This window comes from Bicyclus anynana, chromosome 17 (assembly GCF_947172395.1).
Source record: "Bicyclus anynana chromosome 17, ilBicAnyn1.1, whole genome shotgun sequence".
Lineage (NCBI taxonomy): Eukaryota > Metazoa > Arthropoda > Insecta > Lepidoptera > Nymphalidae > Bicyclus > Bicyclus anynana.
In genome coordinates, this window is record NC_069099.1 from 5,529,476 (window position 1) to 5,556,791 (window position 27,316).

General features: G+C 35.0%; 2 protein-coding genes across 7 annotated transcripts; both read right to left on the reverse strand.

Annotated features, from left to right (window-relative positions):
• Positions 1–272: 272 nt before the first annotated feature.
• On the reverse strand, positions 273–6,735 carry LOC112055986 (pre-mRNA-splicing factor RBM22). 2 transcript variants are annotated; one of them, XM_052886537.1, is made up of 8 exons: positions 6,611–6,730; positions 6,489–6,580; positions 6,356–6,409; positions 5,779–6,272; positions 4,613–4,786; positions 3,382–3,524; positions 2,415–2,530; positions 273–1,057 (listed from the first exon to the last, which is right to left on the reverse strand). In XM_052886537.1, the coding sequence occupies exons 2-8, from the start codon at positions 6,540–6,542 to the stop codon at positions 878–880; spliced, it is 1,215 nt and encodes a 404-aa protein (XP_052742497.1). In that variant the 5' UTR covers positions 6,543–6,580; positions 6,611–6,730; the 3' UTR covers positions 273–877. The 2 variants fall into 2 exon arrangements, with proteins under 2 accessions (XP_052742497.1, XP_052742496.1); XM_052886536.1 differs by having other exon boundaries at positions 6,489–6,735.
• Positions 6,736–8,006: 1,271 nt separating this feature from the next.
• LOC128198905 (uncharacterized) lies at positions 8,007–27,306 on the reverse strand. Of its 5 annotated transcripts, none has more exons than XM_052886534.1 (7): positions 26,299–27,306; positions 25,840–26,006; positions 19,890–20,142; positions 19,293–19,377; positions 18,822–18,906; positions 17,050–17,179; positions 8,007–16,433 (listed from the first exon to the last, which is right to left on the reverse strand). In XM_052886534.1, exon 7 carries the CDS (start codon positions 15,202–15,204, stop codon positions 9,802–9,804), a length of 5,403 nt encoding a protein of 1,800 aa, XP_052742494.1. In that variant the 5' UTR covers positions 15,205–16,433; positions 17,050–17,179; positions 18,822–18,906; positions 19,293–19,377; positions 19,890–20,142; positions 25,840–26,006; positions 26,299–27,306; the 3' UTR covers positions 8,007–9,801. The 5 variants fall into 5 exon arrangements, with proteins under 5 accessions (XP_052742494.1, XP_052742491.1, XP_052742495.1 ...); XM_052886531.1 differs by having other exon boundaries at positions 24,763–26,006; XM_052886535.1 differs by lacking the exon at positions 25,840–26,006.
• Positions 27,307–27,316: the final 10 nt, after the last annotated feature.

A 27,316-nucleotide genomic window follows, 5' to 3' on the forward strand; every position in this document is an offset into this window, starting at 1 on the left:
AACAAAAGCTAGGCATATTTATCCCAAAAAATCCATGGTTTCCCGAGATTTGCGAAAACTAATGATTTTGATGATATGAATGTTTGTTACTCTTTCACGCCTCGACTACTAAACCGAATTAGCTGAAATTTTGTATTGAAATATATTATAGCCTGGATTAACACATACGCTAGTTTTATCCCGGAAAAAATAATTCCCGAGGAATTTGTGAAAAACTAAATTCCACGCGAAGTCGCGCGTCCGCTAGTTAAAATTAAAATAAAAACATCAAATAGACTTCATTTACTTTATTTATATAATAATAATTATTATTATTATTTATTACTTAACACCGTCAACTTATTTCTAGTGAACATGATATCAGGCCAAACATCAGAACATTGCGTAATTGATATCTACAAAGGAGATGATCCATTTCAGGTCCACTGTTGTACCCCGCATCATTAAAATTTAAAAATACAAGGATTTTATTAAAATTTATTAAAGTAACTAAATAAAAATAAATATATAAAATTAAAACCTAAGTTTATGAGTTTTATCAAGATGGCGCCCTTATAGCAACTATGGCATGACAATTGATAGCAAACGTCAAATCGATTACTGCATTGAAAACGTCACCAATCCGCCATTATTACCCATAATAGTATTGCATTTCTTAGGAGATAACGATTAACGAATATTATTTCGAAAGAATTAAAGTAAATTCATAGATTTGTATAATCAAAAATAGTTAAAAAAACATTTTCTTTTATTTTCGCTAGGGTACAATGACTGATCCTGGACTTCATACAATTTTGGACCATCTCCTTTTCATTGAACTTGCACATGTGGATCAGGCCTAAACACAGAGCATTCTGCCATAGGAACAGTGCGCGTGTTAAGTCTGTGGCGCCGACGCATGCGCGTGGGCCCCCAACCGCGCGGGGTCCTGGCTGGGGTAGTGCAGTGCGGGCGGGGGCGGCACGGGGGGCGCGACCCCACCCCAGGCGCCCCACGCCGGGCCTGCATAGTGGTGCAGGTTGAAGAAGTCGTTGGGCCGATTTGGAGGTGGCGGCATCTGGGGATAAACAAATGATGAATGAATGAAATAGGCTAGTTGACACTTTTTTATAAAAAAAAGTCTTAATTTGTTCATTATCGTTCTAGTAGATTGAAAAAAATATATCATATTCATATAAAAAAATTTAATTTTTAAATATTTTTCTTTGCCATAGGAGCCAAAAGGTTGTCCACCATTTTGGTCTATATTTTATCTTTTTTATGACGTCACGTAAACACTAAACCTTAACCGAACGGTTAGGTGTTTGACTAATTAACTGAAACTGATTTTCGTGACGTTTTGACCTTTGTAACTTTTTTAGTCGGCACGATATCGATGTCGATTTTTGGAGTTTACTCCTTAAGAATCGATTTTTTATATATAAGGCGCCCGGTATGAGAAAAATCCGAGGGGTAAAACCAACTGAACTAACGAAAAAGTGTCACGTTTTTGGTATATCATAATCATTATATATAAAAAACCTTTAGTGCGCAACTTTCTAATTTAGCTGTGAGTGTATTGAGACGTACATAGGGTATGCTGTATAGGCGACTATACCTATATACTATATGTTATTGGGCTTGTTTGTTTAATGATTATATCATTGTAAGAGTAAAATATATAATGTGAAGTATATTATAAAGTCTATTAGTTATTTTACAATTCTATACATTTAGTCTTCTTTAACATAAGTATTACTAAAGCCCTACTCGATGTGCACTGTTTACCAACAAAAAAGTGTATGTTAAAAAAAAACAAAAAGTTAGCTCGAAGGACGTCTCAATACTCGCGCCTTATAAGTGAAAGGTGCGCAACCGAGGTGCAGCAGGCCGCGGCGTGCGCATCCGCCTACAGCGTGCACATGGGTGCGATGTGCAAGTTGTTGGCGGCACAGCGCACGGTGAAAGGTGCGCAGAATAGGTTGCGCACAAAAAACGTAACGCATGTCATTTCATAACTTATTGGAGTTTACTCCTTAACAATCGATTTTTCATTTATACCCCTCGGTACGTTTTTTGTGCGCAACCTATTCTGCGCACCTTTCACCGTACGTAGCCGCCATAGCGTGCACATGCCTAGCGCGTCCGCACGCACGTGCACGCTGTTGGCGGGCGCGCACGCAGCGCTGCACCTCGGTTGCGCACCTTTCACTTTTCAGGCGTTGCTATTGAAAAGAGTAAACTCCATTCGTGCGACGAAGCTGACACACTTTTTTTCACATCTTAATAATAACACAAATACAAAAATTATTAAGCTAAGTTGGATTTTTTCCCCAGATAAAACCTAATATAACTGGACTAATACAACAAACAGTCTCATCGCTACGGCAATATCTCTCAGATCATTAACTATTGGAATAAGAAAATATCCTCACCTGTGGCGGGAATGGATGTAAGAATGCAGGCGGCGGGGGGGGCAGAGTCCCCGGTAGTCCGGGCACGGGCTCCAGCGCTGGCAGGGCTTCGTTCTTGTCATTGGGCCCTTGACGACCTGGAAAATAAATTATATAATAAATCTCGATTCCTATGGAGTAGGTTCGGATCCGACCTGGGACATGCACCTTCAACTTTTCAGTAATGTGCATTTTACGTACTTGTGTTCAATAGTGAGCTGAAAATGGGTTGCTAATGATGAATATATAAAACATTTATCAGGAGGCAAGGTAGAGTACACAGCATAGGTTATTTACTCCAGACTTTAATAGACACAAGTCTGTATAAATGTATTGAAAGTACAGTGTAAAACCATAATGTTCAAGTAGATAATGACATTGAATGTTATGGTAATTTCAAAAGTTTAAGGTCATAGTATCACCTCAAATGATAAATATTCTAAAAAACATTATCTAAAAAATTATATAATTTATCAAAAAATCTATTTTGACCAAATGCAATGAAAGAGATTGCAATATTTTTAGTTGCTTCCTATTGCTTGACTCTTCTTGAAATATATCATTAATAACTCTGCATCCACCCCATGGATCACATGAGGTTCACTGGTTATGTGATTCAATCGTGAACCACCTTTGAGAAAGACTAGACACAGGGAGACGGGATGACCCTTAATATATTAATGGCATATCCATACTACTATTATAAATGTGAAAGCATGTTGGTCTATCTATCTGTTCGTCTTTCACAGCGTAGCAGAGCGACAAATTGACATTACTTTTTAAGTGGAGATATTTGATAGGATAGGTAACCCCCCACTTTTCTAAAATGGGGGGTGTAAGTTTGTATAGAGCATTTGTAGGGTAAGGGTAGGGGTAGGGTAGGTGTCAAAGGGAAACATGACCGGATCTGCTAGTCAAACAATAAAACAAAATAACGAAGAATAAATACCTTGTGATTTTCCCCATTTAATAGTGAGTCTCTTGCCTCCTATCACCAGTCTGTTGAAGGTCTTCTCAGCAGCATGCTCTGAGGCGCTGCGAGTGGTGTACTGTACAAAGGCACATTGGGCCCTTGGCACCAGTGTCAAAGATCTGTGGAATTTGATAACAATTTCATAACTGACTACAATTTGATTAGTTCATCAATAGTAAGCCAAAAGTATCCCATTTACTGTAATACAGTGATCCCGTTTGAAAGAAAATACATTTGTCATAAATCATAAATCATTTATTGCCAGAATGTGGTCATATACAGATATTGTTACATTTTAATGTCCCTACACAATCTGCCTCATAGGTGTGCAAGCCGAGTACATTATTATAATTTTTATTTACTAATATTAGAACTGTCAATCATTTATAATGTCATTTCATAAATTAAAGTCATATAACAAACATAATAAAATAAAATTAAACGAAAGTAATATTGTCAAAACATTAAGTATACATTTACATGTTATTAATATAAAATAATTTGTCATTAAGGAACTCTGCTACTGTGTAATATCCTTTATTTAAGAGTATTTTAACCATTCTTCCTTTGAATTGCATAGCATCTAACCTTTTCAAACTCTCTGGAATATGGTTGTATATCTGTATGGCCATACAATATGTGTTATTTTTAAATATATTTACTCTCTGCCTTGGCACTACAAGTTTATTTTTGTATCTGTTAGAAAATGTTTGTAATGATTTTAATTTTTAACTACTAGTCCTAATATTAAGACATGGGATTTAGTTGCAGTTGATTATAACCATATTCAATTTCTTACAGTGCACAGTCATTGGCGTCATCTAGGAATATTTCTTAGGGTGGGTCTGGCCCCTACATCAAGTCTAGTCCTAGTATCATTATAGAATTCCATATCGGTAGCCCAGAATAGGGTGGGCACAGGTCCATTCTAGGGTGGGCACGGCCCACCCGGCCCTCCCGCTATATATGCCTATTTGCACAGTCATTGACATGATAAAAGTAAAATTATGAGTTGCTGCAAAATAAACACTTCTAATATATAATAATAATTGCCTTTACACTTAGAATATTATAAACATCCAAGCAGATTAATTAAAAATTAAAAAAATACATGATTAAAAACAACAAAATCCATGCATATTTCTTATTCATGATTAAAACAAAATGCAAAATTAAAAGAAATATGGTAATCATTCAATGAACCCACCTTATCTCTCCATATTGATAGAATTGTCCTCTCAGTTCCTCTTCAGTGATATTCTCAGGCAGGTTGCCGATGTACAGGGTGGTCACGGTGCGGTCCTCGGGCGGAGGCAGCGCCGGCATGGCAGCCGCGCGACGCATCAGCTTCTCAGCCACGGGATCATTCACTCCATAGTACCTGAAACAACCAATTGCTTAGTGCTGGTACAGTTTGTGGTGTTGTGATCACCTGAACTGATTTTTAAATTTGTTTTACCACTAGAACAGCCACATTATTTGTGAATATCATAGGCTAATTTTATTTCATAGAAATGGGAAATAAATGGACTAATAACACTCAGTACAAATATAGTGTCTGTCTGTGATTTAAAACTAACTGTGTTACATCAAGTGCTTTATAAGCACTTATACAATACCAAAACACAATCAAAGTAAATTTTTTGTTAAAGATTAAGCCTGGGCAAACAGACACTTTATACAGACTAATCTTTGGAACAGCTAAACAGAATTCAATAGGACATTTACTCGAAGACAGAGGATAATATTACATTAGGTTATATAGGCTACTATTTATCCCAGAATTCTGAAACTACTATACTAATTTAAAAAATTCTTTCACCATTAGAATCCTACAAGTCAAAGCCAATGTTAATTTATTTCAATTAGGCTTGGGTTACACACACATTTGAAATGTTGTGTTCTGTCATAAGTTAATTTTGATGCCTTTCTTGATGAGTACTGTTTATCAACAAACAAATTAAAAATGAGGGTATTAATCACTAGTCATTTCACACCTCATAATAATTATAATTAAGTTGTTCTTATATTAATGAAAATTAATGTGACTAATAAGCTTAGATCAATTAGATATGGTTAATATATTTATATAACATTTTATACACTAACCATACATAATTTAAAATAAATAAGTAATGAAATGACATGTGTTTTCTACCTTCATTTCTAATTTCTTTGTTGTTAAACAGTACTTATCAAGAAAGGCTGTAGTATAGTTAGGTTTAATGTCCTTTGTCACATACTATATCAAACATTGATTTTTTTTATGATGCACTCAACTTACTTGATGGAAAGCAATAATGAAGTCTAAGATTGAAGTGTGTTTGCCTAGAAGCTGAGTATTCACTAATAATTAATATTCAAAAATCATACCTATCCCTTATATTTTGATCTGCTAATGGGTCATCCGGATCTGTCGGCTTCTCATGCCTGTACGGACACTCTTCACCTCTCCGACACTCTCCCTTTACCCAAAAGGAGCACACGTGCGGTCTATTCCTCTTGTAATATGGAGCAGTCCTTGCTAAGCGCACAAGAAGGTCAGAAGCCCCCTTCGATTTTAAAGCTGCATTGCTTGGTTGGGTGGAATCAAATTTAGACATTTGACTATCTAAATTCTGTATATAATACTCCTTATTGACTTCATTCCGAGGTAGATCATCTTGTATTTTGAGAGCTGCGTCTCTCACTTGAATGGGTAGTCCATATTCAAGGTCAAGGAGGCACGTTTGGCACACGTTCTTTAGCTTCGAGCACGTTTGACATATTTCAGACTTCTTAAAACGCATCCTAGCCCCAGGACACCAGCGGAACACTGTGAATGGACGGCAACAGATTTTGCACTCTTTGCCATACTTCTCTTTGGTCTGTAAGAAATACATGCAAATATAAATTGCGATACAAACATTTTATTAGTAAGGCCATATTGAAGAAACTTTGAAATACATACCATACGAATGTAAGGGTTATCACCTAGACATGTCTGACATAAAATCGGGAAATCCTAGAACAATTAAAACAGTTATTATTACGTCGAATAAAAACTTTTAACTTTTACACGATTGAGAACACTGGATGCTTACCGAATCTTCCCAATTTTGACGATTGTACGTGTTTGTTGATTTGGATACTGCCATTGCTTCATCTACTCAAATACTATAGCACTGCACTTAAAATAATATAATTTAGCGATTATTTGTTGTTTATAATTTTATTATAAGTAATTATTACAATAAACTTTACAAAAATGTAAATAAAAAACCAGAAAATCGCAAGCAAATAAAATCACACGCAATCTTTTATAAGCTCGGCGCCATTTTGAACAAAGACTAAGAGTAAATTAATTTATAGGGTAATTTTGAATTTGAAACCACAGTCACAGATTAATATGACCACCATAGAGGAGATGACCACAGTTCACAGCACCACAGATCCACACCACAGATTACTGTAATTGAATGTGAAATTGAAATTGTACGATTATTCATTGAATAATGAATGACTCAAGGCAGGAACAGAATTAAATGGACGAACATAAAATCAGAATACAAATAAATTGATACTCTTTGGATCATAGTCTAGTACTTTAATTACTTTGACTATTTAGACTATGGACCTGTTTCGCACCCAAATTCAACAACAAAAAAGTCTGTCGTTTATTGAAGGGGACGAGGTAAAGTCACACATTAAAAATTAACACTATTACATATATTCTGTGTCCATACACTACACACAATTATAAATTTGACTAGCAATACACACACGCGTAATTTTAACACAGACTAACCAACACATCGCTTAGACTATCCACAGAATATATACATAGAATATTCGATTACTTGAACGATATTTTGCTGTTCCGTCAAAAGAATCGATTCTTTATAGAAATTGTGTTTATTACAAAATTGATAAAATAAAGGTAGAAATACTTACAAATGAAACGTTACTCCATCTTTTACTAAACTACAAGTTTTTGGCCGTTTTTTATGCCACTCAACTACACAAACCAGCATTTTTAGGGAGCTCTTTACACGACGAAAACGATTACAACAATGAAACATCGATTCTATAGCAACAGTTTTATAAACGCGTTAGATCATAGATTTTTGATTTTTGCCAGAGGGGTAACGGTAAACGAGGCAGGTCCTGTTATTAATGGTCGAAGTTTCATTATTAGTTATTTGGTGGTGGTCACGAGCAAGGAACATATTTACTCAGGAGAAGAATACCAACCTCATACAAAAAAAGTGGCACCAAAATTACCGCCATCTGTGGAATGCCCCCATTGAAACAATTTGCCAACGCGGGAAATTCAAAGCTAATATATTGTTTTAAAATTTTCACAGTTCAGCTTTTGTAGACGGAATAGCTTTAAAATAAATATTTTTAAAAACCATTTCGATTAATTAATTAATTTAAACAGATATTTATAAACTCTGTCGATTAATTAATTAATTTAAACAGATTTTTAAAAATATTTATTTTAAAACCACTCCGTCCCCAAAAGCTGAACTGTGAAAATATTAAAAACAATATAATAGCACAATATTTTAGTAACAAGTAATTGTATATAATAAATTAAACAATAGAAAGAATAACAGTTTCAAGTTGAAATGTCTTTATTATCAAATAAATATGTTATGCACTTAATCAATTACTAAGTAAACATCAGCACCTTAAATATAATCTACATATATTCATTTTGCTTCTAAAACTAAATTTTATCTTTAAAGTAAAATGAAAACCAAAATAAAAATATATCTATGCATCAATTGGGTATTTGACTTCACTAAGATATTTGGGAAAATCAAGTCAATTATAACTTAACCAATTCATACATAAAAATATAGATTGTCGGGATATTTGTACATATGATAAACTATGCAAACGTCACGCAGTTTCACCAGCGTAGTTCTCGTTCCCGTGGGAATACAGAGATAACAATTATGGCCTAATCCATGATTATAATGCTGTAAGAAATTTTTAAATCAGCAAAGTAGTTTCAGAGCCTATTCAATGCAAACAAACAAATAATCAAATTCTTCCTCTTTCTAATTAGTATAAATTTCATAAACAATAAAATTATTAGAATTTGGCTAATGAAAGTAGAAACTGAAATCACCCGCCAAATTTTAAAAAATCGGAGTAAATTCTCAAAATTATAGTGCAAATATTGGAATAACTGAGTTTAACACTTATAGTATAGGTAATAATGTATTCACAAAGAAAAACTAATTTAAATAAATTATGAAAACGCATGTGATTTTTAAATTTGGCGGGCAATTTCAGTCTCTACTTTCATTAGCCAAACTTTACAACCTAATGCGATAACATAATATTACTTTTAGGCGAATCAATAGAGCATTTACCCTCTACATCCTCAAACAGCTCTGATTTTGATGATTTTTTTTGTTCAGTTTGTTTCTTCATATTGAGTGAGGATGGAACGATTTATACTATTTAACAATAGTTATGCTATTTATATAATAAATAATTAAAAAATAGACACTACCGACTTCAAAAACACAAAGTTATGCAGTAAACTAATAAGCTGAAGAAAACATTATAATATTTTCTATCTACTGATTACTTTGAAGCCGGTGCCAATTGTACAATTAATGGGTAGGCAATCAATCGTACCGTTTTTTTCCACCTTAAGGATTCGAATTGTTTTCCGAAATTTATATGGGACCTACTTCGAAATAAACCCTTTACAAAAAGTAAAGAATTTTCAAAATCGGTCCACTCAGTAAAAAGTTACGCACAGTTTAACATTACAATAAATGGGAAAACAATTAATCATCTTCTATTTTCCTACTATTAGGTTTGAAATTGTTTTTTCCAACATTTTATGAGACTTTTAGGAATATAGCCTTTCTATCAAAAAAAGAATAATCAAAATCGAACCACCCAATAAAAAGTTATGCTTGGTTTTACATTAAAATGAATGAGAAAACAATCAATCGCACATTTAGGATTGGAATTGTTTTTTAAAATTTATATGGGAGCTTTACAATCAAAATACCTTTATATAAAGAATTTACGAAATCGGACCACTTCGTAATAAGTTACGCATAGTTTTACAATACAATTAATTGAAAAATAACCAGTCATCTTCGTTTTTTTTAAATTTGTAATGATTTGGGACCATTGTCGGAATATACCCTTTCTGTTGAGGAGAATGTGATTTTTTATTCTTGTTGGTTGAATTTGTGTAATTTCAATAAAATTTCAGGATTATCTTCAGTGATTTTAATTTTGAAGCGTACATTTTTTTTCAGTTAGTGAAAATTAATTACAGATACAGAGTAGTGAATGACAGTTGACAGTTGACGTTGAATTGACTTGCACTTGATAGACAGATGACATTGACGTTATTGTGTTCGGTGTTGCGCATTAACATGCCCCCGGCCTTGGAAGAACTCTTCCAATGTCTTCTTCTTCAGGGTCCTCGTCCTCTGGAAAGATGGGACATATTTTCGAACAAGCCCTTTGAATTATGCCTTCAGATGTGCGAATATAGGCAACTCGAGCTACTCCATCTTTGCCTCTTGAGACTTCAGTGACTCTTCCAAGACGCCATTTTAAGGGTGGAGAATTATCTTCTTTTATAAGGACTAACATGTCTTCGGTGATATCTCGACTTGGACTCTTCCATTTAGTTCTAGTTTGGAGTTCAGAGACATACTCCTTAGACCAACGTTGCCAGAAATGTTGTCTGAGTTGTTCAATTCTGTGATAGCGTGTCAACCGATGTGATGGTGTAGTAGTTAGATCTTCAGAAGCTGGTGCTGTCAGCGGGCGGCCAATGAGGAAGTGAGCGGGGGTAAGAGGTAAAAGGTCTGAGGAATTAGAGGACAAAGGGGAAATGGGACGAGAATTTAGAATAGCCTCAATTTGGGCTAAAACCGTGCTAAATTCTTCATAAGTTAAATGGGCATTGCCTACCACGCGTTTTAAGTGAAATTTACAGGATTTGATGCCTGCCTCCCATAAACCTCCAAAATGAGGCGCATAAGGTGGAATAAATTTAAATTTGATATGATTATCATGTGCATACTCTACTATTGCATCTGAATTATTGTCTATGAAATCGGAAAACTCTTTCATAGCACCAATAAACGTTTTGGCATTATCTGAGTGAATTTCTAATGGTTTTCCACGCCTAGATATAAATTTTTTCAGAGCCTGTAAATATCCATCAGTTGTTAAACTAGTGACTAATTCCAAATGCACCGCACGAGTACTAAAACAAACAAATAAGCAAATATAACTCTTTTCCAATCGCGCACCCCTACCTCGTCGATTAAGTATCAAAATTGGGCCTCCATAATCCACTCCGCAGCGCATGAAGGGAAAACCTGATTGAAAACGTTCAGAGGGTAGATTTCCCATAATGGGTGTCAAGGTTTGACCTTTGAAGCGTGTGCAAGTAACACATCTATGAACTGTTTGTCTAGCCAAATTTCTACCTTTTAAAGGCCACCATTCATCTCTAATGTGATATAAAAGTAATTGAGGTCCTGCGTGGAATAATCTTTTATGTTCAAATGCAAATAACAAACGAGTGAAACAATGTTTGCTATCGAGTAAAACAGGATGCTTTTTATTGTAAGAAAAATTGTCATAATTTGCAAGTCTACCACCTATGCGTATTAACCCATCTTTATCCAGAAAAATAGATAAACCGGTAATACTTTTAGTAGATTTTAGTTTTAAATTTTTCGTTAAACAGTTGTACTCTAAAGGAAAAGATTGTATTTGTGATATTCGCGTCAATAATGTACTGGAAGTATTCAGCTCTTCAACCGAGAGCGGACCAACCAAACGATTATTGCGTTTTGTACGTGAATTTTGAATAAATCGTAGTACGTAGGCTGCACTGCGCTTTAAGCGATTAAATGATGAAAACCGATTGAAATCAAATAACCCACTATATAAATTTAAATGTAGTGACATCTCAGTTACACTTGCAGATTTTAATTCTGGTAAATCTGAAGGAACCTCTTTTGTAAAATGCCTTTGTGGCCATTCTGAATGATGATTGTGTAAAAAAGCAGGACCATTCCACCATAATTGACATTTATCAAGTGCATCAAAACTCATGCCTCGAGATAACAAATCAGCAGGGTTGTCCCCACTGCTAACGTGTCTCCAACAAGCTTCACTTGCAATATCATTAATCTCAGTAACTCGGTTTTGTACAAATGATTTTAAAAGATGTGGTGACATGCGAAGCCATCCAAGCACTATGGTGGAGTCCGTCCAAAAATATACTTTATGAAATTTAAGTCGCAATGATTTACTTATTTTTGCAAACAATTTGGCACCCACTAAAGATCCACATAGTTCTAATCGAGGAATACTTATAGCTTTTAATGGAGCTGTTTTACTTTTTGAACATAACAATTTGATAAACACTGGTGAATTGTCTGAATAAGAACGTATATAACTACAAGCACCATAAGCACTTTGTGAAGCATCACTGAAAATGTGAAGTTCAATGTATTGATTATGTGAACCTATAACATGTCGAGGAATGCGAATATCCTTTAAACAGTCAAATGATTTAATAAACTTTTCCCAAGACTGAACCACATCATGAGGAACGGGGTCATCCCAGTCAAGTTTGGAAAGCCATAATTTTTGCAATAAGATTTTGGCACATATGATTGTTGGTGATAACAACCCAAGTGGATCATAAATCTGAGCAATTACAGATAACATTGAACGTTTAGTAACAGTGTGTGTGTTTACCTTAAGTTTGGTAGTGAAATATAATTCATCACTTTGAGTGAACCAACCCAAACCGAGAGTTTTATTTGAACAATCATCTCCTAAAGATAAATGTCTTGATTCATTAGGTGTGTTTAAGCAAGTATTAAATAACCATTTATGTAATGGAAAACATCCTGAGGCTAAAACTGATGTGATGTGATCACAAATTTGCATGAGGGTATCATGATTGTCATGGCCAGTGATTAGATCATCAACAAAAAAATCTTCATTGATTATTTTAGACACATAATTGTTATCCTCTCCTGGGACAGTGTACTTATTTTCACATTCCTGTGCAAGTTGCTTTAAACATCTAATACTCAAATAGGGAGCCGATGCAGTACCATATGTAACCGTATTGAGCCTAAATATTTTCAAAGAGTCAGAAGGATTCTCTCGCCATAAAATTAACTGTAAAGTGCGTTGATCAGTCTGTACATTAATTTGTCGGTACATTTTCTCTATGTCAGCGCATGCAACATATTTGTATTGACGAAAACGAAGAAGAATAGAAAAATTATCATTGTGTAAAGTAGGCCCAATATGTTGTATACTATTTAAGGATTTTCCTGTACTGGTGACAGCACTTGCATCAAACACGGTACGTAGTTTTGTTGTTTTTGAATTTTCATTAATAACACCATGATGTGGTAACATATAATAAGGATAACTATAAGTATCAATTTGTGTCATATGCCCCAATTGTTCATATGTGCGCATAAATTCACAATACTTTTCTTTAAGATCAGGTGAATTTCTAAACTTGCGTTCCAATGAATAAAATCTCTTCTCGGCTAATGAATAGCTGTCCCCTAAAACATCAGCGGGTTCTTTTAGAGGAATTCTAACAGAAAACCTACCATCAGGTTCTCGGTGGTGAGTTGATAAGAAAATTTGTTCACAAGTGAGTTCATCTGCTGTGAGCATTTTGCTCCCCGAGGAAGGAATTTCTTCCAACTCCCAGAATCTTTTTAATTGACTATCTAAACTACTAGTTAGGTTACAACTAACTTGATTATTGATGCGCAAGTTAGCACTTGTGTGTATTGGTCCAGATATGACCCAACCTAGTTTGGTTTCATGTAAATATGGCCCTGTTGATAGCTTTATGAAACCCTTGTTGTGAAATTCCCAAAATTTATCAACACCTATTAAAATATCAATATCAGAAGGATGATGAAAATTAGGATCTGCAAGTTTAATGTTGTTTGGAATACAAATTTTACTAATGTCTAACTGGCATGGTGGCATACTGGCTGTGATGCGAGGTAAAACCAAACATTGTATGTGTGTATGAAAATTGTTTACTCTTGAGTGTATCTTTACAGTACACTTATGTGCGCTTTGAGTGACTGCATGACCTACTCCCATAACTTGAACAGAGGACTGTATAAGTTGTGCGTTTATTTTGTGTGCAAATGATTGGTTAATAAGGCATATTTGACTGCCAGTGTCCAGCAAAACCCGTGCTGTATGTAATTTATTATCACTAGCTACTACGTCTACCAAGGCAGTAGATAGCAAAACTAAGTTGTGTGAATTATAATTATTTAAAGTAATCTCCTTTGTGTGTGACTTAGAGGGATATTCGGTACAGTTCAAGGCAGTTGAGTGAGATGAAGGGCTCATATTAACTGGCAAAGATGTATTTGTGTGTACATATGATGTTGATGCGTTTACATTTTCAATAACTACATGACTATGCAGAAGTGTATTATGTTTGGATGAGCACTTCTTACACGGACCAAATAGGCAGTCCGAACTAGTGTGATTTCTGCGAAGACAGTTCCTGCATAACTTCTTGGAATCCACTAATTTAATTCTATCATTAATAGATAAATCTAGAAACTTAGTACATGAATAAATTGGATGTGAATCATCACACATAGGGCAAGCTTGAGTGTATTTGGAATGTGAATTGTTTTTGTTAACTTGTGAAGTAACATGACTGTGCGACTGATGTTGATTGAAGGATACTTTCCTAATTGATTGATGATTATTATTAGCGTTATTAATGATATTGTGTCTAGAGTCACTCTTACTGCAATTAGTTTTTAAAACATCCAAAACATCTGCCCTATCCCTTAAAAATTGTATTAAATGATCTAGCTTAACTGGGTTTGATTCTTGGTGTGAATTTAAATTATAAGACCCTTTATGTTGTTCCCATTTGCGCTCAGTGGATAGGTCGAGTTTACTTACAACTAAGTATATAATTAATGTGTCCCATGATTCAGTAGGCTCACCTAGTGTACTCAGAGCCCTAAGATTTCTAAGAATAGTATCAATTAACTTCCTAATTAGTGGGGCAGATTCTTTATTTAAGGATGTAATGGAAAACAAAGCTTTGACATGGTTATATATTAGCAAACGATTATTATTATACCTATTTTGAAGTAAATCCCACGCATGTGCATAATTCTCTGCAGTGAACTCTAATGCGCTGATGACCTGCAATGCTACCGCATTGAGCGAGGACTTCAGGTAATGAAATTTTTGTATGGGGTCTAAATCTGTGCGTGAGTGGATCATAGTTATGTAGGAGTTTTTATACTCTAGCCAATGGTCATATGACCCATCAAACGTCGGTAATTTGATGTCCGGTAACTTAATAGATAGTGGCTTATTTGAGTGTTCCCCACATGGGGTGCACTTAGAACTAGAAGCAGCGTCATTAAGTTTGATTAAGCACTCTGCGGAGGCTAAAGCTCTGTAATACTGTTCTTCAAACACTTCTCTTTCTTCATATTGTTTTGTTAAATCTACATCCCGGCACGCTTCTTCGATTTGTGTTTGTAAGTCATTAAATACATTATATAAACTACTGATGGATTTAAATCTCAAGTTAATTTCTGACATTTGAATTGGTGATAATGGAGTATTAGTTATGTCGAATTTAGATATGAATTTTTCAAAAATAGTAAGACGCCCTTTGTACGTGCCACGTTTTCTAATTAGTTCCGCCATTTTGACGTTATGTGGCGATCGTGGAATATTCACATTTTGTTCGTCACTAATCATTTTTATGGAGGTTTATAAAAGTACTTACAGTAAAGAAGCGAAGTCCAGTATATTTTAATAAGAAGTTAACACGGAAAAAGGGTAAACGAGAACGGTAAAGGGAGGGAATTAGTGAATTGTGAACAAAGGATTTGCCCGACTCGATCTTCTTTTCTTGATCTTGATCGTGACGCCGACGAATCCGGCTCGAAGGACCAAAAATGTTGAGGAGAATGTGATTTTTTATTCTTGTTGGTTGAATTTGTGTAATTTCAATAAAATTTCAGGATTATCTTCAGTGATTTTAATTTTGAAGCGTACATTTTTTTTCAGTTAGTGAAAATTAATTACAGATACAGAGTAGTGAATGACAGTTGACAGTTGACGTTGAATTGACTTGCACTTGATAGACAGATGACATTGACGTTATTGTGTTCGGTGTTGCGCATTAACACTTTCTATTTAAAACAAAGTTATTTAAATCGGAATTCGAAGACATGCTTGGTTTTAAACTAAAACAATCAAGAATGATCAATTAAAAGAATTATCAAAATCGGACTACTCATGTTAACAGTTATGCTTGGTTTTACAGTACGAAAACAGGGGATGATTGATTGTGTAACCATTAATTTTAGTATACAACCGATCGGTTGTATACTAAAATTAATGGTTAAATAGGTCGGACCTGTCCGATTTTGATAATACTTTTTTATTATAAAGGGTTCATTCCGATGATAGTCTTTTAAACATATGAAAAAGCAATTCGAACCCTATAGCTAGTAAACAATAGATAACTAATTGTCGGCCCATTAATTGGACCATTGGCACCGCCTTCAAAGTGATCAATAGATAGAAAATATTATAATATTTTCTTTCGTTTGTTAGTTTTCTGCATAAGTTTGTATTTTTGAAGTCGGTTGTATTAAAAAAAAAAATATATATATATATATGTATAAATAGCATAGATATTTTTTAACAATTTAAATAATTTCGTCCACCAAAACATTTATGATTTTAAATAACATAAAAAACATGAGTTTAAAAAAAATCATCAAAGTCGGAGCTGTTTCTGAGGACTTCCAGCATATGCTTGTTTTATTTATTATTTGATTCCATTATTTCTTTCATAAAAACGTGACATTTTTCATTATGAGAAGTACAGACATAAAGAGACGAATTTTAGTATTCCAAAGAATCATGGTGCAGGTGCCTGGTCCATTGATTATATTTGTTACATCAATTGTTGTGACCTGTAATAGAAAATTTTATTTAACATTTGACTTTTTAAAATGCACTGAAAATAAATATTTACATAATTATATATAATAAGAATTCCTATTCTCATCAGGGACATTTTTAGTCTATTTTCTGCTCCATTTACAAAAAATCATTTTAGGAAGCTCAGCTGTAACCTTGAAAAGTATAGAAATATGGATATTTTGTTACATTATTTACAAGCGGACGCCCGCTACTTCGTCTATGTGGAATTCAGTTTTTCACAAATTTGCACACAAACTTAAAGAGAAATTATAATGTGTTTATTTCAGTTTCTAAAAACAAAACTGTAAGTGTATCTAGGAAACATGTAGTTCATTGTTATTAAGCAGGTCAAAACTACCTTGTTCGTTCAGTAGCTAGTCCATGTGTTTTGGATCACGAGATCCTGGTTCTGTCTTTAAGAGATACTGAGTTTTTGCTTCTGCTAACAAATTCTTAGTCTGGAGTTGGGAAGTTGGTGGTGTCACACCCCGTGCCTCAGAGAGCATGTTAAGCCGTCGAACCCGGTCATTATCATTAACATTTCTGATAGTGATCATTAATCAATCTAATAATATCAACCTAAGCCAAATGAATAAAGCAAGTTACCTTGTGCTATTTTGCAAAAATGCCAGCGGCAACGTGGCTGCAGTAGTGTGGCTCGGGACGGGTACAGCTAGATCTTCATCTTTTATTTCTATCTCATGATATTTAACAATATATCTTCATTTTACAGCACCTGCAAAAATAAATCAGAAATTATACATTTTACATAATTATTATTGCATGCACTGCACCTGCAAAAATAAATAAGAAGTATACATTTATGGGGTGTAAGAGGGAGGCTAGTACCAGTCAGCCTCTCCAACTGCCAACATCACCTGCACGTGGTGCACCCTGCAGATTGACCGACGAGGCTCTGGCGACCGACCAATGGCGGTTTAACCATTCTGATTCAGTTAGACTTCACAAGTACCACAGACCGGTGTCAGGCAGCAGCGATACCGGTGCGAGAAGTCTAGGCCTGCGAATGACCAACCCGCATGCCCAGCGTGGTCATTTATGGGCATTACCTTGCAATGTATAGTACAACACAACAAGATCCATGCAAGAGGCCTATGTCCAGCAGTGGACGTCTATCGGCTGATAAGGTATACATTTTACATAATTATTATTGTTACCAGTTAAGAGGATAATCCCAGAGGATGTTGCTATTTCGTGATCTAAACCAGACATTTTCTTTTAGCATAGTACTTGTAGAGCTTACTGTCCCGTGGGAGACTAACATTCCAAAGGACCACAGTATAAAACTGAATAAATATTATGACCAACAAATGAACTAACTAAAATGGCTATATGGTTAGTCTGTACGCCGTAGAGAGGTGCGAGAGGATTACGAGCAAAATCTCTCTATAATTTGCTTAGAGACCTTGGTCTCTCTAGAAGTGCAGATTTGGGTTACCAAATTTGGCAGACCTTACTATGCAGGGAGAACAACACGAGCAGAGAAGGGGAGTGTTAATCAATTGTCAAGGAATTCTTTAACCTTACCATTTGATCACAAGCCCAAGCTCTGCTCAGCGTTTTTCTCTCTGCCACGTGATGGACACCCACATGGTGAATCCATGAATTGGTAAGATATACGTCTCAAAAAAAATCATGTTGTACACTAAAATAATTTAGTTGAGTAGGGTGAGGCAAGCAACAATGGCCGCGTGAAATACAGTTTTTCACAAATCTCCCTTGATTTTTTCAGGAATAAAAGTTAATTTTAGTGAAATTTATCAATAGTTTTTTCAAGTGATTATAGTTATATACACAATACTAAAATGCAAACAAGGTCTTTTAAATTTTTCGTCTGTCTGTGTTTCTGTTTCTCTGGGATAATCTTTGGAACGGCTGAACCGATTTTAATTGGACTTCCATTGGAAGATAGAGGAAGTTATTGAGCAATATTTAGGCTACTTTTTATCCCAGAAACATGGTTCCCGCTGGATGTTCAAAAACTGAACATCACACGGTTGAAATCGCGGGCGTCCGCTAGTATTATAATATTGGTTAGCCAATGTGGTTTTGGATAACGAGGTCGTGGCTTCGAATCCTGGGTCAGGCTATCAGATACTGAGTTTTTCTTTCTTCTAAGAAATTTACAGTTCTCAGCCTGGAGTTGGTAAGTTGTTTGTATTACACTCCCGTGCCTCGTCCAGGTCATTACCATTAACATCTGATAGTGATCCATAATGAATTTCACTTTATCACCCTTAGCTCACCAACCTTTATTGTAGCAGTGTGGTGGATCTAAGCTCCATAACCCCTTTTCTATAAGGTCTGACTCTGTAGTGTCGTTAAAATAGGCTGATAATGATGATGAAGCAGGTTACCTTGTGCTATATTGCAAACATGCCAGTAGCAACTGTGTGGCTCAGCACTGGCACAGCTAGACCTTCATCTTCTATTTTGCTACAGCTGAAAAATTAAACATAAAGAATAAATTTTATGTATTTTCACCAGTTAAAAAACAAATAAAAACTAAAAGAATTTTATCAAGTGAAAAATGTGAAGAATAGATTATGAAAAAAAATATATAGAATTGAATTAAGAGCCTCCTCCTTTTTTTGAAATCGGTTAAAAATAATTCAGTTAAATTCTCATCTTGGAGTTGGGAAGCCTTCAATTCCGATTATTATCATTAGCATCAGATAGTGGTTATTAATTAATTAAACATTATCACCCTAAGCCCACCAACAGCATTGGAGCAGTGTGGTGGGTCTCAGCTCCATAATAACTTTTCTATAAGGCCTGGCCCTGTAATGCCGTTAAAATAGGCTGATAATGATGATGAAGCAGGTTACCTTGTGCTATTTTGCAAACATGCCAGTAGCAACTGTGTGGCTCAGCACTGGCACAGCTAGACCTTCATCTTCTATTTTGCTACACCTGAAAATTTAAACATAAAGAATAAATTTTATATATTTTCACCAGTTAAAAAACAAATAAAAACTAAAAGAATTTTATTAAGTGGAAAAAGTGAAGAATAGATTATGAAAATAAAAACATAGAAGTCGGTTAAAAATAATTCAGTCAAATTCTCATCTTGGAGTTGGGAAGCCGATAGCAAAATTTCACATATTTTCACCAAGTTAAAAACAAACAAAAACTAAAAGAATTTTATTAAGTGAAAAATGTGAAGAATAGATTATGAAAAATGTAAAAAAAATTCAGTTAAATTCTCATCCTGAAGGTGGGAAACCTTTAATCCCGATTATTAACATTAGCATCAGATAGTGGCAATTAATTAATTGAACATTATCACCCTAAGCCCACCAACAGCATTGGAGCAGTGTGGTGGGTCTCAGCTCCATACCTCCTCTACTATATGGAGACAATGATGAATGATGGATGTGTAGGATTAAAATAGCTTCTATGAAACATAACCTAGTTTAACATACCTATTGCCTGGTTTCCATCTGTTTATCTGTTTATTCTATTGTCTTCTTTTAAATTATCTTCTTGAAATTTCTTAGTCTGGCTTGCAAGTAATGCTAAATTTGGGCTCATTTTTTGTGAGTTTGTTGGTACTGAACTTCTGCGAACATTGTTTATTTTTCAAAGCTTTGATTGCTTTTTGAGACATTGTGTAAATATTTTTTATATTAAAAACCGTCGTCATGCGGGTAAAATTCATGTGAAGAAGCAGGATTGCTGAAAGCATTAGGTATATATTTTAATTTTAATACATAATAAACTCTTATTTATCTCTCTCTCTCTCTCTCTCTAACTGCTTTATTGGTTCAGTGTAACTATCAGGAAATTCTGAGTTTGAGTCCTGGGTTGGTCTATGAAATATTGAGCATTTCCTTCTTTCAAGAAACTCACAATAAAAATCTATACCAATATGTATCCAACCCGTTTTATTTAATTAAATGTCTTAAATGGTGAAGCATAACATTGTGAAGAAACCTGCATAACTGAGAATTTTCTTAATTGTCTAGGTGTGTGAAGTCTGCCAATCCGCATTGGGCCAGCATGAAGGACTAAGGCCTAACCCCTCTCGTCCTGAGAAGTGACTCGTGCTCAACAATGAGCCGAAAATGAGTTGTTAAACTATATCTATACTAATATTATAAAGAGGTAAAGTTTGTAAGTTTTTCACATTTTTTAAATGGGGTAATCTTCGGAACTACTGGTCCGATTTCAAAAATTCTTTCACCAGTAGAATGCTACATTATCGGGGAGTGCTATAGGCTATATTTTATATTAGCATGATATATATTCGCCGAGTTAACACAGTTTTTGTCATACAGGTCGGACCGAAAATCCTCTTAAGCAGACTTATTCGCATGCGCTGCCTTAACCATTGTGTAAAATTGAAATTAATGTATGGAGGCTTTATGTATCTTTAAAAGTTCTACAAAAAAGTCCGCGACATCATATATCTATCTTCTATATATTAGCAGATATAGTACCTTTTGTGTTTTAAAAATTATAAATTTTATATACTTAGGTTTGTGTCATTATTTATGCTACTTAACTTAAATCCTTATCAAAATAAATTATTTAATAATCACAAGGATATTATGGAGATAAGATTTGCCCTTTATAGTATGTTAATTAGTTAAATAGTTTCGGAGATAATACAAAATTTCTCAAAGACGCAGAAATTCCGCTACATGACGCCCCGCGCTTTCAATTACGTGGTTCCCGTTCCTGTGCGAATATGGGAATCAAACATAGCCTATGACACTCGCAAATAACGTAGCTTTCTATTGGTAAAACAATCTTTCAAATCGGTCCAGTAGATCCAAAGATTATAATTTTAGCATAGAAGTCTCTATTTTCCTTTGTCATCGCACCACGCTCATAGGGCTGGACCGATTTTGCTAAGGGTAGGGGTAAGGTAGGGAAGGTATGGGGTAGGGTAGGGTAGGGTACAGGTAGGGTAGGGGTTGTGTAAGGGTAGGGTAAGGGTAAAGGTAGGGTAGGGGTAGGGTGGGGTAGGGGAGTGTATGCCTAGGTTAGGGGTAGGGTAAGGGTAGGGTAGGGTAAAGGTAGGTAAAAATAGTGGTGTTCTAGCAGGTAAACTCTGGATCTACTGAACCAATTTTGAAAATTCTTTTACCACTAGAAAGCCAAGTTATTTCTGAGTATCATAGGCTATATTTTATCCGCGTATTCTCAAACTGCAGAAAGTTGGTTAATATTTATATTAACACATTACACACATCACTAACTAGTCTCAAAGTAAGCTTAGCTTGTGTTATGGGTAGTAAAAGCTCAACTGAATGAGGAATGTTCATAAATAAATTATACATACTTTATAAACTCCAAGCCCACCAACCGATACTGATGAATGAAGGATTAGTAGGATTAAGTAGCATCTACAGGGTGCTCGGGAGTATTTCCCATAACTCTAGGGTAGCTCCAAGTTCTATAAGGAAAATTAATTTAAAATGTCTAAGGAACATGTGTATTAAAAAACTTTAATAAAAACAAGTCAACCGACTTCAAAAACATACTTACTAAACTAAAAAACGAAAAATAACATTATACTAAGTTCTATATATCATACTAGCAGACGCCCGCGACTTCGTCCGCATAAATTTCGATGTCAACTTTACTACTACTCCTACCCTACCACTACCCAAACCCTACCCAACCCATACATCTACCCTACCCCTACCCTACCCTTCCCCTACCCCCACCCTAACCCTACCCTACTCCAAACCTACTCCTACCCTACCCCTACCTTACCTACACCCTACTCCCATCCTACCCCTACCCCCATCCTATCTCCCCGTACCCTATCCATTTCCTACCCCTATCCCACCCGTACCCCCATCTCACGCCAATCTTACCCCTACCCTACCACTTCCCTATCCTACCCGTACCTCTACTCTACCACTACCCTACCTCTACCCCTACCCTACCACTACCCTAAACCCGGCCCTAAACCTACCCTACCCCTACACTACCCCTACGCTTACCTACCCGTACCCTACCCTACCTTGTAACTTCTCTATCTTACTCCTACCCTTAGCAAAATCGGTCCAGTCCTTCGAGGGTGGTGGTATGACCAAGAGAAATAGATACTTCTATGCTAATAATATAAAGAGGTAAAGTTCGTGTGGTTGTAGGAGGTAATCTCTGGATCTACTGGACCGATTTGGAAAATTGTTTTACCAATAGAAAGCTACATTATTTGCGAGTGTCATAGGCTATGTTTGATCCCCATATTCACACGGGAACGGGAACTACGTAAATGAATGCGCCGGGCGTCATATAGCGGAATTTCTGCGTCTTTTAGAAATTTTGTATTATCTCCGAAACTATTTAACTAATTAACATACTGTAAAGGGCAAATCTTATCTCCATAATATCCTTGTGATTATTAAACAATTTATTTTAATAAGGATTAAAGTTTAGTTGTATAAATAATGACGTAAACCTAAGTATATAAAATTAATAATTTTTAAAACACAAAAGGTACTATATCTGCTAATATATAGAAGATAGATATATGGTGTCGCGGACTTTTTTGTAGAACTTTTAAAGATACATAAAGCCTGCATACATTAATTTCAATTTTACACAATAGTTAAGGCAGCGCATGCGAATAAGTCTGTTTAAGAGGATTTTCAGTCCGACCTGTATGACAAAAACTGTGATAACTCGGCTAATATACATGATACCAATATAAAATATAGCCTATGGCACTCCCCGATAATGTAGCATTCTACTGGTGAAAGAATTTTTAAAATCGGACCAGTAGTTCCGAAGATTACCCCATTTAAAAAATGTGACAAACTTACAAACTTTACCTCTTTATAATATTAGTATAGATATGTTCTAACTGATGATCAGTTTGAAGGTGGTGCTAGCCCAATGATGTATTAATTCAAGCCATGTAAGAATATCATAAATATTTAGGTTTTTAAGACAGTGTTCTTTCATGTAGTTCTTTCAGTAACAGCTTAAATTAAAACAACACCGGTGTAGCACAGCCTTCAAACTGATCATCAGTTAGAACATAATATGATATGAACTTAGTATAATATTATTTTTCGCTTTTTAGTTTAGCCAGTATGTTTTATGTTTTTGAAGTTGGTTGAATTTCTTTTATTAAAATTATTTATTTTTCCATTTTTAGTGAAATCATCCTAGATATTGATCTAGCGCCCAAGGTATGTTGCTATGAGTCGTGATAAAACATTGTATTTGATTGCCTCTGACTTAGAATCAAACTAATTACTACTGTGAACCATGGAGAAGTTCCCTTAATTGTCTTCATTACCAGACCCCTCATACAGTCACAACCCATCTAGGTGGAAAGTTCTCATCAATACAAATTTATCAACACATGGTAGCTACTGTGAACCGTTGAGGAGTTCTCTTAACTGTCCTTCGTCTTCATCACCAGACCCCTAATACAGTCACAACCCATCTAGGTGGAAAGTTCTCCTCAATATAAACTAGTAGCTAAGGTAGCTATAAGTGGACTTGTCAACACCTTGAATTTATGAAAAATAGGCCCGAGTACCCTGTATAAAATGTAACTTAACTATGCCTAGTTTGTTTCAGCTGATGCTATGTTTATGAACAGCACCAATACATATAAATAAAATTTAAGTGTATGTCTGTGATTTCAAAATAACTGTGTTTTCTCAAGTGCCTATATACAATACTGACATACAGCCATACTTCTTTAAAATGTTCATCTGTCTGTTTGTTTGAGCTAATCTCTGGAACAGCAGGGTCATTTTAATGGGACTTTTACTGGAAGATAGAGAAGATTATTGAGCAACATACTTATTATTTGGGCCATTACTTGTTATTTAACATGGGCATACACTCACAATCACATAGACACTGAAATACATCCATGCTCATCACACTAATATGATGAGTTCGATTGCCACAACTGGCAATGGCATGTAGATGCAAAGAGCAATGATGCTATCACTGGAGAGCTGTTGCTGGTGTTATATCCCTATATCTCAGAGAGAATGATATGCTATATATCCCAGTCATTATCATTAACACCTGATAGTGATCCTTTTATAATTTAACTTTATTACCCCAAGCCTATCAACCTACATTGGAGCAGTGTGCATTTTACAGTAGGTGTTTAACTTAACTTCTTATTCTCTCTCTCTCGTCTTCTTACAGGCAAAACATCTCGTCTTTTTTAAAAATGTAGATGACAAACCATTCATAGTTCAATGTAAAATTTATTCTAATAGTCCAATAGTCTAATCATTGATTATCTGGACATTACTGAAATAAAGAGAGTGAGTAAATTTAATTAAAAATACATAAACATACTACTCATGAAGAGACAGATGAATATCTTAGCATTCCGTGCAGGTGCCAGGTCCATCTCCTGGTAGAGAGAAATACTCCGAGCAGAGTCCTGGAGTTGTGACTACAGGATGTAGGGTTAAGGAATTCCTTGACAATTGATTAAACTCCCCTACTTGTGTTGTTCTCCCTGCTTAGCCAAATTTGGTAAGATCCTACTAAGAGCAGCTTTGGATACTTATTCTTCTTTCTCTCTTTCTTCTACATAGAAGTTGCTGCCGTCCTAAAGATGCCAAGGTCTTTAAACAAGTTATAGAAAGATTTTGTTGGTAATCCTCTTGCACCTACTTCTACGGCAGACAGACTAACCACATAGCCATTTTTACTTAGTTCATTTGTTATTATTATTTATTACAAAACCTTGACAAGAACCAGGTGAGAAATATAACTAAAATGTCCGGAGGCAATCTGATGATAGAACAGTAACACAGATGAGGGAATTCCTCAACTGTTCACAGAAGCTACATTGTCAAAAAGAAAAAAAAAGTAAAATGTGCAAAGCTTAGGTCTTATAGCTAAAAGCTATTTCTTTCAAACAACCTTCAATGAAAAATGTAGCTTATTATTGGCAAAAACTTTTATAAATCAAGGCAAGAAAAATATTGCCGAAATGGCCTCCATAGCACAGTGGATTAACTACGCAGAAGTCCTGGGTTCTATCCCCGGCTGGGCCGATTGAAGTTTTCTTTCTGGTCTATGTCTGGCTGGCTAGTTAATACCCTACTGGCAAGTGATTTAGTGTTCCGGTGAGATATTATGTAGAAACAGAAATGTGTGTGGATTTTCATCCTTTGCCTAACTAGTTATCTCGCTTCCATCTTAGATTGCATCATCACTTATCATCTTATTCTATAATTATGTCAAAGAACAGATTTTCGTACAAAGTAAACTAACATACTCTTCATTAGTCTGCCTAGTGCCTAACATAATTATAAAAACTTGTAATTGTAGTTTCAAATTAACAAATTGTTCTGGTTCATCATTACATAATTATAAACTACTTATTATAGATTCAAAAATAAAACTCAAATTTTACTTTACCTGCCTTTAGTACATATACCTGTGGTTTAATATTGAACAGTGGTATAGTAAAAAATTTACTTCTGGTAACAGATACTTTCAAATTAGTTCATGGAATTTGCTTTTCTCAGATGTTTATTTTCATTACCATTTCATAATTAACCTTATGTTGCTCCAGATTAAGCTACCTGTGATAACCAAATGAAAATCTGTTTAGTAGATCCAGAGAAGTAAACATTCAGACAGCTGCAGGTCAGACAGTTATTTGGGGTGCATTGCATCTACAAACCATAATGTGTAAACCCAGCATAATTGTATAATTGAGCACGAGTTTCATAAGAATTAGTAGGATTTTAATAATTCCCATATCTTGAGAAGACTACTAAGAAACCTAATTAACTAACTAATGTAATCATTATCTGATCAATAGCTATTATTAAAGTATTTTATTATTAGCTAAAACTTAAAGTAGGTACATACCAGAGACTAAATTTGTAGAATCAAGTTTCGGTAATCTCTGTAGGGTCTTCTCTGGATCATCGGCAGGCGAAGAACCACACTCAAAGCATTTTCTTTTGTTCTTCTTCATAGTTATAGAGACACTTGAACTAACAAAGTCTTATTTTTAACATAATGAAAAACCACAACACTCAGATGAAACGTAAAAGACTTATAGATCTTCTCAACATCAAGAATGGCGAGGATATTACACAGCAGGTTGCTTAAATCCAATCCATGAAGAGGTCTTCATAAATATTAACAGGCCGTGGCAAACATTTATTTTATTATTCGTGAATTTGTGTTTTAAGATATTTGGTGAAATGACGCCATTTTCATTTTATAACATTTTTATTTTTTATTAAGTAATTGGGGTTGCCACACTTCGTTTAGAAAATCTTACCCATGCGTTACTAAAACAATATTCAACGAGAGTGTCTCTCTATATTTTTATAGAAGAAAAGTATTTATTCAGTTATTAAAGTCATATTTAAATCTAAAAATGTATTAGATTTATCAAAATATTATGTCAGGCGTGAGCTACTAATGATAATAATATTGCTACAACTACCAGACGGTAGAACCGTATGGATGATGACACCACAGGTCTAGCCCCCGTAGGTATAACCAAACTTTGTTCGAGAGTTGACCCGGCCCACGAGTGTCATCAAAAATAATATACAACTGGCAACTCGCGTCTTTACCCAACTACAGCTAATCCCAAAGGAGGGTTAGTGTTTATACCATGTCCAGATTGAATTGCGCTATTTGGTAAATAAACAAACCCTTTTGTCGATGCCAAACTTTCATAACAGTTTTCAGAACCATCAAACTATTAAAACACGCACAAACACTTTGTTCTTTACAATCCACCTATGGAGAATCATACAAACGTAACATTTTTTTAATTTACAGGGTTTAATCAAAATTTTTAGAAATAAACGAAATTAAACACGAAATTATGCACACAGATTACATTTAAATGTTAATTTGACGTTTC

Coding starts and splice junctions, on each gene's coding strand:
- LOC112055986 (XM_052886536.1), bottom strand. CDS start 6,542: ATGGCAGTATCCAAATCAACAAACACGTACAATCGTCAAAATTGGGAA. Junction 6,273..6,355: donor ATAACCCTTACATTCGTATG/GTATGTATTTCA, acceptor TATTTCTTACAG/ACCAAAGAGAAGTATGGCAA. Junction 2,531..3,381: donor TAAATGGGGAAAATCACAAG/GTATTTATTCTT, acceptor TTTATTTTCCAG/GTCGTCAAGGGCCCAATGAC.
- LOC128198905 (XM_052886535.1), bottom strand. CDS start 15,204: ATGATTAGTGACGAACAAAATGTGAATATTCCACGATCGCCACATAAC.